We start from the raw sequence: 20,217 nt of genomic DNA, 5'->3' as shown, positions 1-20,217 counted from the left end.
TTATTATGTATATTTCTGTATTGAGTCATAAGTGATAAATATGCAGAATAATTTTTATATTTTAGCAAAGAATGCAACTTTGCAAATAATCTTCCTTCATGGCAGCTTTACATGAGCGAACCGGGTTCGAGTCGATCCGAACCCAATCGTTCGGTATTTGATTAGCGGGGGCTGCTGAACTTGGATAAAGCTCTAAGGTTGTCTGGAAAACATGGATACAGCCAATGACTATATCCATGATTTCCTCATAGCCTTAGGGCTTTATCCAAGTTCAACAGCCACCGCTAATCAAATACCGAACGATTGGGTTCGGATCGACTCGAGCATGCTCCAGGTTCGCTCATTTCTATTTATTTCCAAGTCCTAAAAACCTAGATGCAGAGTTGTGCAGCATGCAGAGACGCCAGTATATCTATGCTAGATAAGATGTTCGACACCATGCTCGGACTGCATCTCCCAGGAGATCAGTAATGCTGATCGCTGTCCCTTAATTCATAATCAATACTCTGTATTGTCATTCCCTATGGCTCTACATTCTCACAGCGGATTTTTATTCTGCTGCGAGAATGTAGCCCCTGCCCACTTATCCCATCAGGACGACCTGTCCAAGCTTCTGCCTGCTTCTCTGGCTCCCAGCTCCCTGGCAACCCTCAGCTAATCAATGCGCTGTCTCACCGCAGCCACTGATTGGGCAGGGGGCAGGGGCTATATTGGGCAGGGGCTACATTCTCTGTAATTTATTGCTGCGAGAATCTAAAGCCATAGGAATGATTGTATTCGGCCGATATCTGCCATTACGACCGATAATTGTCCCGTGTAATAGAAGGCAACGATCAGCCGACTGTGATAACAGCAATCTGCTGCCCTTGCTCAGTGGATTAGGAGCGGCAGCAGCAGACTACCGCTATCCTCTATGGGCTGCCCGGACGATCTAGTGATCTCTCGGGCAGACTCCCCGCAACCTCCTCTGCACTTAGCCGCTCACTGCCGCCGCATGTAGTAACGATGTCAGCTTTAGACTTTTCAGCACACAGAATGTTACCCATTAAAGATTGCTCTTGTGGATCTCTCGAATGTCGCACAACAGCAGGGAGTAAATAGAGCTGCCAACAGGAACAATGGGGGGGCTGAGCAGCCTAGAGAGGGTGTAGAAAAAAGAAAAGTCAAGCTAGCAAAAAATCATCTTTAACCCCTTAAGGTCAAAGCCAATTTCCGTTTTTGCACTTTTGCTTTTTCCATTTTATGTTTATAAGTCCATAGCGCTTGCATTTTTTCACCTAGAGACGTATATGAGCACTTATTTTTTGTGAAACCAATTGTACGTTGCAATGACAGGCATTATTTTTCCATAACATATGCTGCGAAACCGGGAAAAAATTATTTGCGCGGTCAAATTCCGACGCTGAGGCCCGGCACGGGCAGAAGAACGGATCTCCCCCCCGCGATCGCATCGCGGGGGGAGTTCCATCCCACTAGACACCAGGGATGCACAGAGGAAATCCTCTAAGTGCAGCTGTCAGGTTTGACAGCTGCACTTAGAGGCTTAATTAGCCGGCGCGGGTCCTGTTGCCCAGCACTGCCCAGCTGCCCAGCTGCACATGTCAGCCTGGATCAGCGCCGTTCAGAGCGGGGTCCCGGCGGGACCCCTCTCTGAACGCCCCGCACAGCACCATGACGTATCAGATACGTCATGGGTCGCTAAGGGGTTAAAAGATCTTAATCTATAACTTATAAAAAGAGGCAATTTAAAGGAAACCTGTCACCCCCCGTGCCGGGGTGAAGGCTGCCCGACCCCCCCCTAGAGACCCTTATACTTATCCCTTCTCTCCAAGCCCCGCGCCTGGAGCCTGTCCCGGGGCGGAGAAATCCCCGTCGGAAGCCCGGCGCACACGCTCCTGAGATGGGTCCGACGTCCATAGAGTCATGAATGGAGCCATTCATTCTCTATGGGTCTCAGACTCTTCTCGGGAGCGCTCGCACGGCTTCCGACAGGGACTTGGCTTCAGGCGTGGGACTTGGAGAGAAGGGCTACGTATAAGGGTCTCTAGCGGGGGGTCGGGCGGCATTCACCCCGGCACGGGAGGTGACTGGTTCCCTATAAGTGCAATAGAAACTTCACTTGAAACCGTACCTGTGGTCACCCTGAAAAAAGCCCCAAACATTTTCATATACAGTGGTGCCTTGGATTACGAGCATAATTCGTTCCGGGACCGTGCTTGTAATCCAAATCCACTCTTAGGCTATGTGCACACTGAGGAAAAGGCGAGGAATTCAGCTTGAAATTCCTCCTGTAAAATATGTACAGAGCAAAGTCCCATTGTGTTCAATAGGTTTTCTGCTCTGTTGTTCACACTGCAGAATTTCCGAGCAGAATTTTCTGCTGTAGATCTGCTAGAGGATTCCTATAGAAGTCAATGGGGGGCTTAAATTCAGCTTGAATTCTGCCTGAATACTTTCTGCTTCAATTCCTCGAGAATTGCTCAGTGTGCACATAGCCTTAAACCAAAGCAAATTTTCCTATAAGAAATCACAGAAATGCAGATAATTGGTTCCACACTCCAAAAATAATGATTTATTATTTTGAATAACATGTAAAATTAATGAAACAAACATTCAGAAACAGCAGAATATGTGATATTATAGGTTACTGTACAGTAATGGAGAGGATGGGAAACACAAGGGCTGACAGAGACTGCAGGGAGCATGGAGGAATGAACAGGGCAGATGTGTGGGCACAGTATAACAGCACTATCTGTCCGGGGAGAGAGGGGTTACAGCTATGGAGAGATTACCTCCACAGTCCTGTCCCCTGATGCAAGCCCCAGCCTGAAGTGGATCTGCTATGATTTGGAAGGTGAGGAAGACCTTCTGGGTCTGAGTACAGAGCTGTAGACCCCGCTATGCAGACCATGCCCCTCCTCCATGCGCGCTCCCACAGTACAGGGAACTCTTAAACCAAAGCAATGCTCTTAAACCACGTCATAATTTTGAAAAACTGTGAGCTCTTATATCAAAACGCTCTTAATCCAAGTTACTCTTAAACCAAGGTACCACTGTAATTTTAAATCCTCTCTTGCCATGACTCCAACACTATTTTAATTTTGTTTGTGACGCCACTCTGTTTCTGAGAGATAAGGGTTTTACTATTTGGTTGACTAAATGTACATGTGACATGGGTGTGAACTTTGCCTCATAAAAGGGTGTAAATGCAAACGCTTATGTAAGACTCGCACAAATAAAAGTCATATGGATTGAGTTATATACAATACTGTATATATTTAGATGGAAGATGTATAGTTCTGTACTTGTAGGACTAGTGTTCCCTTATAGGAAAGCTGTAGTAAATAATATAAAATGGAAATACTCATTCCTTTATTGTGGACAGCAGTAGATCCCAAGGCTCTTTCCTCTGGTTTTCAAGCAGAGCCGCAGAAGCAGTGCCTGAGGCAATATACTGTCTACAACTAAATAACCCACTTTAAAAAATAAAATACTAAATATGTGTCAAAACAACCCAATGTAACCTCATTCATAAGCTTATTGTTCTAATGTACCTTATACAACGAGAGGACTGAGAGGATCAATGATAGTATAGGTTATTAGGGAAAATCCTTCTTCTTTCTAAGCTCTGCATAATGCCTGGACGCATTTTCATCAGCAATAAGCCCTGACATTCTTTTGGTCGTGTACTTTAAGTGTTCTTAGTGATTACAAGCCACAATTTCTGTAGAGCTGGCTAAAAGTCTTCTTAAATGAAGTTCCACATTATAATAACAAAAGTAGTGATGAAATTTACAATGTTCTTGCATTTAAAAGACATTAATATAACCACGTAAAACCTTTCTACAAAGCCTAAGGCCTTATTCCCACGCTTCGTAGTCCATGAGCCTTATGGGGTGTGAAGCCATGCAGTGAACTTGCAGGACCTCCCAGTGTCCTGTATCAATACGAATCCAAAAGCGTTTAACCTCTTAAGGACCGGGCCAATTTAGATTTTTGCGTTTTCGTTTTTTCCTCCTTGTGCTTAAAAGGCCATAGCACTTGCATTTTTCCACTTAGAAACCCACATGAGCCCTTATTTTTTGTGCCGCTAATTGTACTTTGCAATGACAGGCTGAATTTTTTCTTAAAATACACTACAAAACCAGAAAAAAAATAAAAGTATGGTGAAATTGAAAAAAAAAAACGCATTGTGTTTATTTGGGGGGTATTTTTTTACACCATTCGCCCTGGGGTAAAACTGACTTGTTATATATGTTCCTCAAGTTGTTACGATTAAAATGATATGTAACATGTATAACTTTTATATTATGTGATGGCTTGTAAAAAATTCAAACCATTGTTTTGGTTGTTTTGATCGCTTTTTATTACAATTTTTCTGCATTTGATGCGACCAAAAATGCGCAATTTTGCACTTTGGGATTTTTTTGCGCTTATGCCATTTACCGTGCAAGATCAGGAATATGATAAATTAATAGTATGGGCGATTACTCACGCGGCAATAGCAAACATGTTTATTTGTTTACTTTTATTTATTACATGGGAAAAGGGGGGTGATTCTGACTTTTATTAGGGGAGGGGGCTTTTTATTAATAATGACACTTTTTTTTATTTTTTTTTTACACTTTATACTAGATTTATACTTATACTAGAAGCCCCCCGGGGGGACTTTTAGTATAAGCACACTGAACTCTCATTGATCTTTGATGTATATAGTAATACAGCATAGATCAATAAGATTGGCACTTGTTTGCTTTCGGCTTCTGCAGCCGAAAGTATCCGAGTGCCGAGCCGGGATCAGCGCCATTTTGGCGGAGACCCCGGCAGGTAAAAGACACGGAGATCGCGACACGATCTCCGCCAATAGACACCAGGGATAGGCTGCAGCAAGTAATCGGATGTAGCTGTCAACCTTGACAGCTGCATCTGATTACTTGATTAACGGGCACGGTGATCGGACCGTGCCTGCTAATAGCCGCAGTCCCGGGCTACATGCGGCACCCGGGACCGCGGCAGTAAATATACGCCCGCGGTCGTTAAGGGGGTTAAAGGGACTCTGTCAGCAGGTTTATGCTGTCCTTTCTCACGGTAGCATAAACTAGAGACAGAGAAGCTGAGCAGAATGATGGATCACTTACATTGTTCTGTGCAGCTGATTCAGAGATCTCCTGCTAAATAACATTAACCATAAGTAGTCCTCTCCATGCAGTAGTCCTCAATATTCATGAGAAGCAGAAAACTCCGCCCACCAGCTGCTGATTGGAAGTTATCTATCTATGCTGTGTATAGGCAGTCACATGTCAATCAGCAGCTGGTGGGAGGGCTGCGACAAGAATCCTATTTTCCTGCATATTAGGAGAACGGCTTAACATAATCATACAAGTAATACACCGATCTGTTCAGCATTTCTATTACTAGTTTATGCTGCCTTCATTTAAGGCTGAATAAACCTACTTACAGACTCCCTTTAAATCTTTGCAGTACCGATACAGCAGCACAGCTATATCAGTACAGTCCTGCAAGATTTAAACACTTCCAGCTCTCCCAGCATCATATTGCTACATGATGATTGGAGATCTGTGGGTCCACTGTGCAGCTTCACGCTCTGTAGGTGCCATGGATTATGGAGTATGAGAATAAGGCCTTCTTTTTAACTTGCCTAGCAGTGATTTTGTCAGTCGCTGTACCCGTGTCACTTTCATGTGTTGTTTCTTAGTGCTTCCAGCTAGGCTGTTGTCTTGATATTCTGGTTAGATACAATATACCATGTTTAGCATGCTTTGAGTTTTGTATTCTCTCTACTCACACATGGCTTCTCTTCTTTTTATAGTAAATGACGGATATGATAGAACCATTCTGTGAATCTGTTGGCAGGTTTTTTTTAGGTATCCATTTTTAATGCAAGTGTAAACAGAGCCTTAGTTTGTGTATGTAAATTGTTGAAGTGTATCGATTTGACATTGACAAGCGTAACTGTCCTGAAGTGTGCGTGTGTGTGTGAATCACTGGCTCAGAAGTATCTACAGAGACCAAGGTTTAGCAATTCTTAACTCTCTTTTCATCATTTTAGTAAATCTAGGTCATTGTTTCATGTGTAAGGCATCCATTCCTTTCCCCAAGAATGCACAAGACAGCAAATATTTCCCAAGACATTAGATGATTTGTTTATCGCTGCTACAAATGCATTAATGAAAATGGTTTTTGGCTTTCAAATGCTTTTGTTTTTTACACAATACTGTCATTTCGGCTCTGAAGCTTTGTACTTATTAAAATGTCTTTTTGCAAAGTGAATTTTATTTAATGCCTCTCTTGATTTTTTTTTTTATTCATTTATTATAATTTTTCTCTTCTCTATTTTAGGGAATAATATAAAAATCACAGTCAGACATGGATCCTTGACTAAATATATTGTCAACTAAACCAAAAAGGAAATTGGAAGAAAAAAATAACTAGTGGATTTTTTAATCTGCAGAAACTTTACACCGAAGACATTGATCAAATTTTGTGTGATTGTTGCCGGAATCATTCCTCGACAAGCTGAAACTCTGTATACATTTTTAATGTATTTCCTCTACATGACAAATAACTAGCTATTTGTCAGCTGGAAGGAATGGTACATTCTATTCACAGATGAGATATGGTACAAGATGATATTTTAATATGACAACCAGCAGTCGTTCATGTCCTCTACCAGCTGTAAACGGACATATGAATCACTATCCAGCCACCCACTATCCCTTCCTGTTTCCTTCGGTCATTGGTGGGTTGCCTTTGCCACTTCATGGATACCAAGGTCATCCTCCCACAAGCAGTTGCAGTACTCCATCTCCAGCAAGTAAGTAGAAATTAAATGATACATTAATATAGATTCTAATATGTCTTATTCTTCGCAGCAGATCATTAATAAATTGGCTCTGTAAAGGTGGTATTATATATAGTTTGGATCAAAAAATGTATCTGCTCTTCTTATTATAAATGGATGACCCTTGGTTAAGGTTAACTGGAGAAAGGTTTGTTAAAGTAGCATTCCGCTTTTTTTTCTTAATTATGCTCCCGGGTTGCATGCTCCCCTGTATAGTCCCCTGTGATGATCACTTTCCTGTAGTGCGGCATTATTCCAGTGCCCTAATGCTATTTAGATCCCACTGATCCTTCTAAGCCCCTTTTTTCACCAGGGCTTTTGAAGACCATAAATCAGTATCTTCGATGCATCTCTTTGAGAACTCTCTCATAGAGGTGCATAGAAGACACTGGCTTCTTACATGGTCTTCAGAAGAGAAGAGGGTGCCAGCAAGATCGGCACTGCAGGAAAGCGATTATAATAGGTGAGTATATGAGGGAGTCTCCAGCTGAGGAGAACAAAAAACAGGTGGTTCTTAATTATATAAAATAAAACTTCAATTGATGCATGCAGAGATTATAAACCTTTAAAAAAATCATCAGTAGAGAAAAGCAATATTATGTGCAACTTTTTACCTCTTGAGTAAATATTCCCAACCTCTAATTAATCCTGTTTGTGTGTTTTACAGTGTCAGTTTGTCTGGATTTGCCCAAATTTATTGGGCTACATGCAACTTTTAGCAAATTATACACACACTATGCAAAAACATACATAAGGCTGGTGGAACATACACTGCAAATGATAAATTTCCCACAGTTTTTTTTCTAAACGCCACAGCATGTAAAGATGTACAGGGTCTTGGTGTTCATACCCCACCGATTTAAAGAATGAGTCAGAAGACATACTTAAAGAAGCAGTTCACAAAAAATTATTATTGCCCCCCCCCCCCCTTTGGTAGGCACTGGCACATATACTCACCACAGCTGATCGGTGTCCCGCTGCGCAGCTTCGTTGCAGTCCCGCGGCGCCGTTCAAATCTGGCGGGCGCTCACTTCAGCTTCTGCAGTGACTTCTCTTCTCTGTCTTGTAATTGAACACCAAAAGTCACGTGCTTCCATAGAGAATGCATTGAAGCGAGTGACTTCTGGCATATAATCACAGGACAGAGAAGAGGAGTCACAGCAGACGCGCCGCAAAACCGGAACAAAGCAGCGCCATGGGGCACCGATCAACTGCGGTGAGTATACGTGCTAGCGCCTACTGGGGGGGGGGGGCCATATTAATTTTTTGTGAACTGCTTCTTTAACTAACCACCTCTTTCCTTAGTTCACTGTTCTTCCCATCTCACATTAATTATTTTTTATAGTTATGCTTTAAAACAAAGCTATGCTCACTTGAAATCAAGGTCCAGTCTCCTGAAGACAGCTTTTTAATCTTGTGCTAGTTGAAAAAAAGAGACTATAAACAGGAAGACAATCATTTCATTGATTGATGCATTGAACCGTGGCATTCTGTATTGGCTGGGACTTCCAAAAAGACTAAAAAAAGCCTACAGGAGACTGGACCTGGATTTTAGGTAAGTATAACTTTTATTTTAAAACAGGATAACAAAAAAAAAAAAAGAATGTTAATTACAAATGTGCTTTATATAACATCTACTGTTGATTTATATTTTAGAAGTTATAACGACAGTGACACTTAATATACACTCACCGGCCACTTTATTAGGTACACCTGTCCAACTGCACGTTACCACTTAATTTCTAATCAGCCAATCACATGGCGGCAACTCAGTGCATTTAGGCATGTAGACATGGTCAAGACAATCTCCTGCAGTTCAAACCGAGCATCAGTATGGGGAAGAAAGGTGATTTGAGTGCCTTTGAACGTGGCATGGTTGTTTGTGCCAGAAGGGCTGGTCTGAGTATTTCAGAAACTGCTGATCTACTGGGATTTTCACGCACAACCATCTCTAGGGTTTACAGAGAATGGTCTAAAAAAGAAAAAACATCCAGTGAGCGGCAGTTCTGTGGGCGGAAATGCCTTGTTGATGCCAGAGGTCAGAGGAGAATGGGCAGACTGGTTCGAGCTGATAGAAAGGCAACAGTGACTCAAATAGCCAACCGTTACAACCAAGGTAGGCAGAAGAGCTTCTCTGAACGCACAGTACGTCCAACTTTGAGGCAGATGGGCTACAGCAGCAGAAGACCACACCGGGTGCCACTCCTTTCAGCTAAGAACAGGAAACTGAGGCTACAATTTGCACAAGCTCATTGAAATTGGACAGTAGAAGATTGGAAAAACGTTGCCTGGTCTGATGAGTCTCGATTTCTGCTGCGACATTCGGATGGTAGGGTCAGAATTTGGCGTCAACAACATGAAAGCATGGATCCATCCTGCCTTGTATCAACGGTTCAGGCTGGTGGTGGTGGTGTCATGGTGTGGTGAATATTTTCTTGCCACTCTTTGGGCCCCTTGGTACCAGTTGAGCATCGTTGCAACGCCACAGCCTACCTGAGTATTGTTGCTGACCATGTCCATCCCTTTATGACCACAATGTACCCACCATCTGATGGCTACTTTCAGCAGGATAATGCGCCATGTCATAAAGCTAGAATCATCTCAGACTGGTTTCTAGAACATGACAATGAGTTCACTGTACTCAAATGGCCTCCACAGTCACCAGATCTCAATCCAATAGAGCATCTTTGGGATGTGGTGGAACGGGAGATTTGCATCATGGATGTGCAGCCGACAAATCTGCGGCAACTGTGTGATGCTATCATGTCAATATGGACCAAAATCTCTGAGGAAGCTTCCAGCACCTTGTTGTATCTATGCCACGAAGAATTGAGGTAGTTCTGAAGGCAAAAGGGGGTCCAACCCGTTACTAGCATGGTGTACCTAATAAAGTGGCCGGTGAGTGTATATCATCTGTCTCCTGCAGCGAGAAAGAGCAGTGAGTCAGGGACAGAAGCTGAGCTCTTCTCCTGCCTCATTCTAACGATTGGTGGGGCTCTGAATATCCAGACCCCAACTGATCAAGTGTCTGTGTGACTTGGACTCTTTAAGAGTACAACATAGCTTATAGGTATTATTAGTCTAGGGTGAAAACCTGTGAATATCACAGGTTTCCTCTTTATTGGAAAAAATATTACATATACCAAATGATAATAAAACGGCACATTCATTTAGATGGCATATGTTCTAGCTTACTGTGTTTTAAGAACCCATATTGAGCGTTTGGCTGGCTGCCAGTTGAGTTTACAGTAAGTAAACATGTTCTCCCCAGGGGATGTGTTCCCTGATCTGTTAATAACGAAGAGTAAACCACTAAGATCTCAAGCATGCCATGATCTCAACTTAATCAAACTGCGTTTCAAAGTCATAATTCCAGTAACAGATAACCACCCTTCTCTGAGTAATTGTCTCTCCGGCATATGTAATCTGCAAATTAATTTCTCTATAGCAGTCATTTTCACCTGTCAAATGTTAACTTATCTACGTAGAAATTTTACATCAAAGGTTAATGAAAAAACTGCTTGAATGGACATACTTGGGTCTTTGCAACACCTTTTTGTTGAGGGATAAAATTTACTGCGATCCATCAAGATCCGTTCTCACAGTAGCAAATAGAAGCGAACACTGACATTATCTTAATTTCTTTATTCATAATGAATAGTATGTGGATGAGTAGGAATATACATCCACAGTGCAGGGAAAAAAACGTCACAGATGTGGTGGCCATTATATAAAGGCAATCAAAGAAAGATTAGTTAGTGTGAACCTTGTCCAGTGCAAACAGCATTCAAAAACCTTTAAAAAATGTGACAATAAAAAAGGCTGTAAAGGTCAGTGTTGTACATTAATCCAGTGTTTTTTAAGGCTGGGTTCACACTATGTATATTTGAGGCTGTATTTGGTCCTCATGTCAGGTCCTCATAGCAACCAAAACCAGGAGTGGATTGAAAACACAGAAAGGATCTGTTCACACAATGTTGAAATTGAGTGGATGGCCGCCATATAACAGTAAATAACTGCCTTTATTTCAATACAACAGCCGTTGTTTTAAAATAACAGCACATATTTGCCATTAAATGATGGCCATCCACTCAATTACAACATTATGTGAACAGAGCCTTTCTGTGTTTTCAATCCACTCCTTGTTTTAGTTGCTATACAGCCTCAAACATACAGCCTCAAATATACGTAGTGGGAACATACCCTTAAACTGTATTTAGATGTAGAAAATTCTGAACCAATGTTACTGTTGTTCTTTTAAAAAAGAACTACAGTGAAAATTGTAATTTTCAGGAAATGATGAAATACCTGACCTGGGTGATGGATGCTCGCCAGGGCTGTGGAGTCGGTAAGCTGCAGCTCCGACTCAGACTCCTGAATTTTATTAGGACCGAATCCGACTCCCAACTCCAACTCCTGCTCCTTCATAAATGGCCAGTCAGATACCAGGGGAGTTATTTATCACACTGGCTCAGCAGCTTCTACCTAATGTCCTACATGATCCTGGGGCGACTTCTGAGTGAATAAAGGAATACTGTATATAAAGCAGCTTCTCCTGTGTGTGCAGTGGATGCAGCCAGTCTCCAGCCTCCATGTCCTGGGCTACTCACAACTAGACTAGATGGAGCAAGATGTCTTTTCTGCTGACAATCCTCTATGTTTCTATCTATTCACCATACACAAAGCCACACTGCTAACAATGCCAGATACCTGTGATATAGAGGGCTTAGCCATAGTAATTATAGAGCGGGTCACACATAGTGATATAGAGGGGTCACAGTGGGAGCACGCTATAGCACACACACACACACACACACACACACACACACAGCCTGCTGCAGCCATACCACACAAACACACACGGCCTGCTGCAGCCATAGCACACAAACACAAACAGTCTGCTGCAGCCATAGCACACAAACACACACACAGCCTGCTGCAGCAATAGCACACACACACACACACAGCTGCAGCCATAGTGCACACACACACACACACACACACTCACTCACACACATACAGCAGCCATAGAACACTGAAGACAAACACATTATCTTCTCCCAGAGAGAAAACACAATGAGGACAATGTCTTCTCCTCCTCCTCCTCTATATTACACAGGATATGTCCACGTTACACTGCTGCTCATATGCAGTCATCCAGCATTCAGAGAGAACAGCACAGATCTACACACACACACACACACACACACACACACACACAATGGACTCTTTCAGCTCAGAAACAAACTGCCAAATAGTGACCGACAACTTTCCCCCCGACCACCCTCATCTAATAGAGCCAGTGTCCTATTAGAATGTTGCTCCTAAAATATATTGATGAGCAAAACTTATAAAACTCATATCAAAACTCAATTCTAAATTTTTTAAAAGATTTTCTTAAAGCTGGAGTCGAGTCGGTACATTTTTTCCGACTCCCACTCCAGCCAAAACTAGCTCAGACTTCGACTCCACAGCCCTGATGCCCGCTAAGCCAATCAGTGGCTGGAGTAGTGTCTGGCCCCAGTCACTGACTGACTTAGTGGGAAATCCATCATCCGAGTTGTGATGTTGCTGCAGAATTAGATCCAGGAGCCCGACGGGAGTCTGGGAGTGGTAGGCCTGCGCTGTGAAGGCAAGGGAAAGACAAGTAGCAATTGGTTATTATTATTTTCCTCCCTGTCCCTGTTTGCTAGAAAATTATCATATTCTCCAGTCTTTTTTTTTAAGACTTCTTCAAGAGCAGTTCATTGAAGTACACCAGGATGCCATGCAGTCCTTGAGGTAACAAGGAATTTAATGGTATGTCAAAATATTGCAATGCAAATAAGAGCAGAAGTCCAATGAGTAAGGTTAATGTTAGGTAACAATATGAGTCAAAGTCCGCAAGTAAATCTGTGGTTAAAGCACATGTACCACTTCCCTAAATATATATTTTTTATATTATCTAGTCGGCATCAGTTCTTATATCCAGGTGGCACCATCCATTTTTTTAAGCCACCTCCTGTTTCCCGCAATCTGTGCCAGTTTCACGATATGCAAATAGGGCCCAGTAAACCAATATCCTCTCCCCTTGCTGAAGCGGCCAGACTTGATTCTGAAGGAGGCACATCAGAGAGGGGAGGGGAATCAGTGTACTGTAGGCACTAGGCCCTCCTGCAGTGCACCTAGCGGGCCCTGTTTGCATATCGAGAAACAGATGCCGATGGCAGGAACCAGGAGGCATTTTAAAAATTTATGGCACCACCAGGATTTATTTAGGGAACTGGTACATTCACTTTAAAAATAAAAGATAAGGAATCTTAGCGTTTTAGAATGGCTTTAAGGAGGCTGTGCATGCAACACTTCCAAGAAATACTGACAAACTTAAACAGAATTGCAAGGAGAAATAGTCCAAAATTTCTCCTTAATATTGTGCAAAACATAAATACAGATATAGGAAACATTTGATGCCAGTAATGGCTTTTTTTCTCTGCACTATGAATGTTTACTCAATGTGCTCAATAAAAGATACTGGTCCAAATGTACGATAATGGTAAGGAGTAGCAATTGAGACCTTCATTTATGCATTTTGTGCCAAAACCAGTACAATGGGCCTCTGACTAGTATTCAGCTCTGTTGTTCAATACCATGAGATTCTGAAAAAAGCATACTTTTATTTTACTATGGAAGTTAGTGGTTGACATCTGAAACTACACCATATACAGTTGTATAAATTGGCACTATACATTCATCATTTATGTGGGTAGACTTTAAATGAACCTTTATATGCATGGCATCTTTTATGTCATACAGTGTTCTGCTTTTTTTTTTTTTACCTTTTATCTTGCTTGCCTTTTTGATGATGTGTTTGCATGAAGTTTAAGCTTAAGATTTCTCATACGAGGTTGCTAATATCAGTACAAGGCCATATAGATTTTCATTTGCTAAAATCAATACAAAGCTATGTGTTATATGACCTTTTCTGAAATAATATTGACTGCTGTTTAAACAAAGACAAATGTGTATGTCAGGTGTTACCTTTTATGTGCTTCTCACTGACAGTGATGCACTATTGGCCTCTACCACGTAAGCTACATAGGAATCAATCAGGAGGGCAAGCCTCATTGAACTTTTTAAAGGTCTAAAATAAAGATTGGGGATTTTGTAAAAGAACAGGGAGGAGTACCCGCTATACTTTCTTTACAATGTTTCAGATGATTTGTAAATGCTGTAGATAGCAGCAATAACATAAGTACTTCTTAAAAAAGCTAGAGTTACCTACAGTTTTTTTCCCCTGCAGTACCAGTTCTCAGCAATGCAATAAGACATAAGACTTTAAAGGAAACCTTTAACCCTGACACCCGGGCAGAGCCAGCCCGTCCCCTTGGTAGAGCCCCGGATACTTACCCCGTCCTGCAAGTTCTGCTCCAGAAGTCAGTCCTGCTGTGAAAAATTTGCCGCCCGACGGTCTGCGCGTGATATGTAAATGACAAGAGATGAGTCCAAAGTCCATAGGAAATCGTTCTATGGACGTTAGACTCATCTCTTCTCATTTACATATCACACGTGCAGACCAACAGGCAGCGTTTTCTGTGCGGCTGGACTTGCAGGATGGGGTGAGTATCCAGGGCTATACCGAGGGGTCAGGCGGGCTCTGCCCCGGATGCCAGGGTGAAAGGTTTCCTTTAAAGGGACTCTGTACCCACAATCTGACCCCCCCCCCCCAAATCACTTGTACCTTTGGATAGCTGCTTTTGATCCAAGATCTGTCCTGTGGTCCGTTCGGCAGGTGATGCAGTTATTGTCCTAAAAAAAATACTTTTAAACTGGCAGCCCCGTGCCAAACAGGAGTATCTGTGCCCTAACTTTGCACCACCCCTCCGTTTCTCCTCCCCACCCTCTTCATCATTAGGAATGCCACTGGAACATTTTCTCCATGCTGAACATTGCCCAGCTGCCTTAACGATCCAGCCCATTTGCCGGGCTGACACAGGTGGGGAATAGGAGGCAATCTGCCTGGAGCATTCCTAATGATGGGGAGGAGGGACAGAGGGGTGGTGCAAAGTTAGGGCACAGGTACTCCCATTTGGCATGGGCTGCCAGTTTAAAAGTAGTTTTTTGGACAATAACTGCATCACCTGCCAAACGGACCCCAGGACAGATCTTGGATTAAAAGCAGCTATCCGAAGGTACAAGCGGTTTGGGGGGGTGTGTGTCAGATTGTGGGTACAGAGTCGCTTTGAGCTGGAATCTTTTGCACTCTCTAAGTACATCAATCATGCAGGGCCAGGTGTGGAGGAGATGTGCCGCTGTGGGTCAGAATGAAAGAAAACCCTTTAGAGGGACCAGTGGACCATGTAATATGTATGGGGGCCACTCCATTAACAGATAAGTGAAGTAGCAATGTTCCCATCTATTGACATAAATGTAAGTTCTTCAGGTAAATAGCATTATTCCTTCCTAATTTAAAACTCTGGCTATATGGGACTGCTTTCTTTACATGGGACACGTGGTAGTTGCCAAAATATTAACAGTAGATGTAGCTAAGGATTTACCTCGACCTCCAACTTACCATCCTTACCATAAAGAAATACTTCCAAAAAAAGTCTCATTTGCATCATTACTCTTATGTGCGATGCCACTTTACCTGATCCCGTACTTGGCTACCCAGGTATATTCCAGTGCGTAGTTAATTATAGTACATTGGTAGGTGCTGGTATTAACAAAATCCTAATCAATTGTATAAATTATATAATGTACACACCAATTAACAACCGTGAACATAATAATTTGGTTAATATAAGGTTTGGTTTTACATTAAGCAACATTTTAAAGCATTCAAAATAGATGAAATAATTATTTTATACCACTTATAATATTAAAAAAAAAAAATAATACAGAGTGTCCAGTTTCCTTTTTGATGTCGTGTTTTTTGTTTCTGCGTTTGTTGTTCTGCTTCATGCTGAGTATGTGGTCAGAAAATGAAAAGCATGATATCAAATTGCATTTCCCAGGGGACTGCAAACAGCTTTTCAGTCCAATGGCTTTAGCTATGATATGATATAATTTACATATATATTAGCAAATTCTACAGTCTACTGTTTTATTAAGGACATCCTATGTCTTTCCACATAATTTTCTCAATTTTAATATCCTTTAATAGAATTTTAAATCTTGTAAAATAATTTTTGGAGAAGTCAGCTGTTGTTAAGCTGCATGTAAAAAAAAAAAAAAAAATCTTGTTATACTCTGAGGTAGATCCTCCTGAGCAGTGAGGCTGAGAGAGTTAGACATCTTTGTGTTAGGTAGAGTGATCATGGTACTCAGAATACCATAATGCTCGCATAAATTTACCAACAAGAAATTGGAGACAATCACCTTTTTACCCCCTTAGATGATGCAAACCATGTAGCTGTAATGTTCTAGATCTTGGAACATTGATTAACATTGTTTATTTGTATTTAGAGGAGGCAAAGCTTCCTGTCTATACACGTGAGCCTGGATTCCACTACTTTCTTGTTTATGCTATCTGTGTCAGTGTGGCATTTTTCTGGTGATTTTCCCTTTTCTATTAGGAGCTGGTGGAGGTGTAAAAAAAAAAAAAGATGTGGTACTCCTTTTCCCCCCAATCCCATGCATCTATTGCTCCAAAGGCTCACAAACCCCAAAGCGAATGTACCAGCAGGTACATTGCTTTAAGATTTCAACATTAGTAGACTGGCGCAGGAATGCTGGTGCCGCAGTCCTTTTTTTTTTTTTTTTAAACAGTGCCCCGTTTTCTGTGCATGGCGCTGGTCCATTAGAATCAATAGAGCTGCGCCACAGAGGGGAGGGGATTCCCTCCCACTAGGGGTGGGCCGGCCTGCCTCCAGTGCTCCAAGCCGAGCTGGTGACTAAAAATAGACCGGCGCTGTGCACAGGAACCAGGCCATGGTTTAAAGAAAGGACCACAGCCTCAGCATCCCATGCCGACGCCAGTCTATTGATGTTAACATGGTGGTACCTGCTTGTACATTTGCTTTAAACAAGTGCACATTACTGAATTCCATTAGGATAAAAAAGTATTTATTATATGGCTGGAATGCTGTAAAAAATATAAAAGTGATATTCACCTGCTCTTATCCTCTGCAACTCCCATTTTGACAGCCCAGAGTTCCCACCAATCACTGCTTCTTTCTGGTTTCTCTGAACCCCACAGGAACTGCCTGCTCAGCCAATCACTGACTTAGGCCGGTCAATGCTGCAGCCAGTAACTTGCAGAGCAGTTCCAGTGGGGTAGATATATCAGAAGAACCAAAAAGTGGTGATATGTGGGGACCCTGAGCTCTCAGAATGTATGAAAGCAGGTGAACATCTTTATTTTATGTTTTTTTATACCACCCCAGCCATGTATTAAATATTTTTGTCCGAATGAAATGCAGTTCTGCATCCCAGCAGAATTGGCTGACTATCTGATGTGTATGCTAAGCTGAGCATACATGTGTATAGTGTGCCGGAGAGAGGTACAGTAGTTGTCAGTTGAATGTTTAAAATCTATAGGCCGCTAAATCATCTGTGATTTCTATTTAGAAGCTTCTACTCAGAGACACATATTCTTAAAAGTTTAGTTTAAATGTCTGGAAATATGCTTGAAATAGTGGTGTGTTATGTGTCCAAGTCTGTTCTAGTCAGAGGAGTTTATATTATTAAATGTTTAGACTTTCTTCTCAGGAAGTTGCACTTTGTGTGTTTATTCTCAGCTTTGATAATGTGCTAGATTATAATGACATATTAACACTTTTGTAGAAAAGCTTCCACTACCAAGTGTTGCTTATACAATAGCAGTGATTTATGGTTTTTCCACAAGTAATATTTTTCTGGTTTAAGTAGTACTTCTCTTAAAATTGATGGGAGCTGGAAACCTTACAAATCTTCTTTATCGGACTGCGGTGTATTTCCTTAATGAATGGAAGTGATCTGCTCAATATCTGTTCCGTCTTTTTGAGATGAATCTCGCAGTTTAGTTTCCTGTTTGACAGACATTTTAAAGCTGCTCTACTGTACTGCCTCTTGCTATAAAACTACACAATTAAGACCCCTGTAATAGTGATTTACAATGTACAGACTTGAGGTTTTTAGCTCCATACATTGTGGAACATAGAAACACAGAAGATTATCGGCAGAAAAAGACCACTAGGTCCATTTAGTCTGCCCTTTTAGTATTTCCTTTCCTATTGTCTTAAGATAGATATATGTTTATCCCAGGCATGTTTAAATTCTTTTATTGTAGATTTACCAACCACATCTGCTGAAAGTTTGTTCCAAGTAGGGATGCACGATGCAACGAAAAATCGATTCTACTATCGATTTTCGGGGCATATTTTCGGTTCGATACCAGGATTTCCTGGTATTCGATACTTTATGATAAGCCGCGCAGTAGAGCGGCTTATCATAAAGTACACAGCAGAAGACATGGCAGGCAGTGAGCTGAGTGCCTGCCATGTGCTCTGCGTGGCCCCCCTGGTGTCACCTCCTCTGTCCACCCGCCCTCACTCTCTCCGCTCCTGGCGGCGCTAACTTCCAATAGCCGGCACACAGCGATCGTATGTGCCGGCTATTTAACTGTATAGATGCCGACCGCACATTGCATTGAAGTGAATGGCTAATTGATTTGCAGGTGCCTGCAAATCAATTGTGAAAGCCCAGCGGACGGCTGTTTAACAGCGTCCGTTAAACGATGTGTGAACATAGCCATAAGGTGTAGGACAGTTTGTGGAGCACTGGGCTATATGATGAAAGTGCCAAAACATAGATGCACATTGATAGATGCATGATGTGGTGCAATGTATGTATTGGAGGCATAACCTAAAGCCCCTTGGGCCCTAATGCAAGATCTGTAACTGGCCCCGTCCACACTGTGTGCTATTGATTGAGAATACTTTGTGCATTACAGAGGGGCATTTGCCCCATTCCAGCAGGAGAGCCAAGATTCCACTGCTACCTTTGCACCCACTAAAGGCATGTTCCTGTGTGTTATCATATGATCTTACTCATATTCAGTCCCCTTACAGGAGTAGTGTCATCAGTAGAGTCAGTATATAATTTACCTGCAGATAACCACTGTAAGTATAAAACTAAAAATTACAGCAAGTATAATAAAGTAAAAAACACACTTGTTAAATTCCTCATTGCGCCAGCACTGATGCTTGGTGGTCCTCCACCACTCCTACCAGTGACTGGTTGCAGTGGTCACATGCCAGCACACACTGTCACTGACTGGTGGTGTTTTGTTTTCTGTTTTAATAGGCTTTTTTTATGGTTTTACCCTCAAACAACCTCTTAAATATACCCAAATATGCCAAGTTCTAATAAGGTCTGTTTTTTTTATTTATTTTTATAGAATACAAAAAAAACTTACATAATAGTAATGACATATTGTTACTTGTAGTCCTAGTAGGAAACACTGGTTCACTTTACAGCTTTAAGATTTGAAGACTGCACATAGTGATTCTGTTGTACAAAACAAAATTGGCATTGTCTGTATTTTAAAGCTACTTGTAACAATGTTAAGAACGGGAGCTCAAAATAATGCAATTTTGATGGCAACAAGATAAACAGTGGATAAAGAGCTTACGACTCCTTCTATATTTGAGAAATCTAAAATACATTCTTATCTTCACATTCCATTTCACTCAAATACACGGAAAAAAAATGTTTTATTTCCCATCTTAAAGAACAAGAAGCAGCTGTCGCTGCAAAAATAAACATCAGAAAGACAAAAATAAACTTTTATGGGACAATATGAGGAGAACTATCAGCCGCATCAATTTCACCCAGCAGCTGCTGCTACAAAACAACAGTTTACTGATTGTGGATCATGTGTCAGGATTTTAATGCCGCTGATGTCTTGCAGATTGCTGAACACTCCCATTTCTAGCTCAAACGATTCATAATAATAACATGCTGGACGCATGATGTGACGCCAAACACAAAAACACGCTTTATGGGCTCTGCAACCATCAAATTGTGAAACTAAATGGCAACAAAAATGACAAGAATTGAAGAGTTTTTTTGGAGCGTGACAGATTTAGAGAATTCAATAACACAAGCTCATTTGTTTTATATCCATATGGGAAGAGAAAATGAAGGTTGGCAGTACCAGCGTTATTAAACTTACACCCCTGAAACAAGTGTTGTTACATGGCAAGCTGACTGATGCTTGTTTGGGGCTTGATGCATAACAAACGATATTGTATTACCAGTCATTTCTCATTTTCATCCATGTTTCTCAATTACTTGCTCTTACTGTACTTTTTAATTTTACCAAGTTTTGTGTGACTGTATGGCTAAAGGTGCCTGGCTGTGTGGCATTGGCAATTTACATTACTGCCGACATA

At 41.6% G+C, this 20,217-nt stretch overlaps 1 protein-coding gene across 7 annotated transcripts in view; it reads left to right on the top strand.

The window, feature by feature from the left end:
* RARB (retinoic acid receptor beta) overlaps positions 1-20,217 on the top strand; it is a 508,146-nt gene that overhangs the window by 189,571 nt on the left and 298,358 nt on the right. For all 7 annotated transcript variants that reach the window (XM_069958669.1, XM_069958671.1, XM_069958665.1 and 4 more), the window contains one exon: positions 6,361-6,835. In XM_069958669.1, coding sequence (XP_069814770.1) covers positions 6,661-6,835 — 175 coding nt within the window. In that variant the 5' untranslated portion in view covers positions 6,361-6,660. The remainder of the gene's footprint in view (positions 1-6,360; positions 6,836-20,217) is intronic.

Source organism: Dendropsophus ebraccatus, chromosome 2 (genome assembly GCF_027789765.1).
Source record: "Dendropsophus ebraccatus isolate aDenEbr1 chromosome 2, aDenEbr1.pat, whole genome shotgun sequence".
In the NCBI taxonomy this organism is placed as follows: domain Eukaryota; kingdom Metazoa; phylum Chordata; class Amphibia; order Anura; family Hylidae; genus Dendropsophus; species Dendropsophus ebraccatus.
This window is presented reverse-complemented; position numbering and strand designations above follow the sequence as displayed.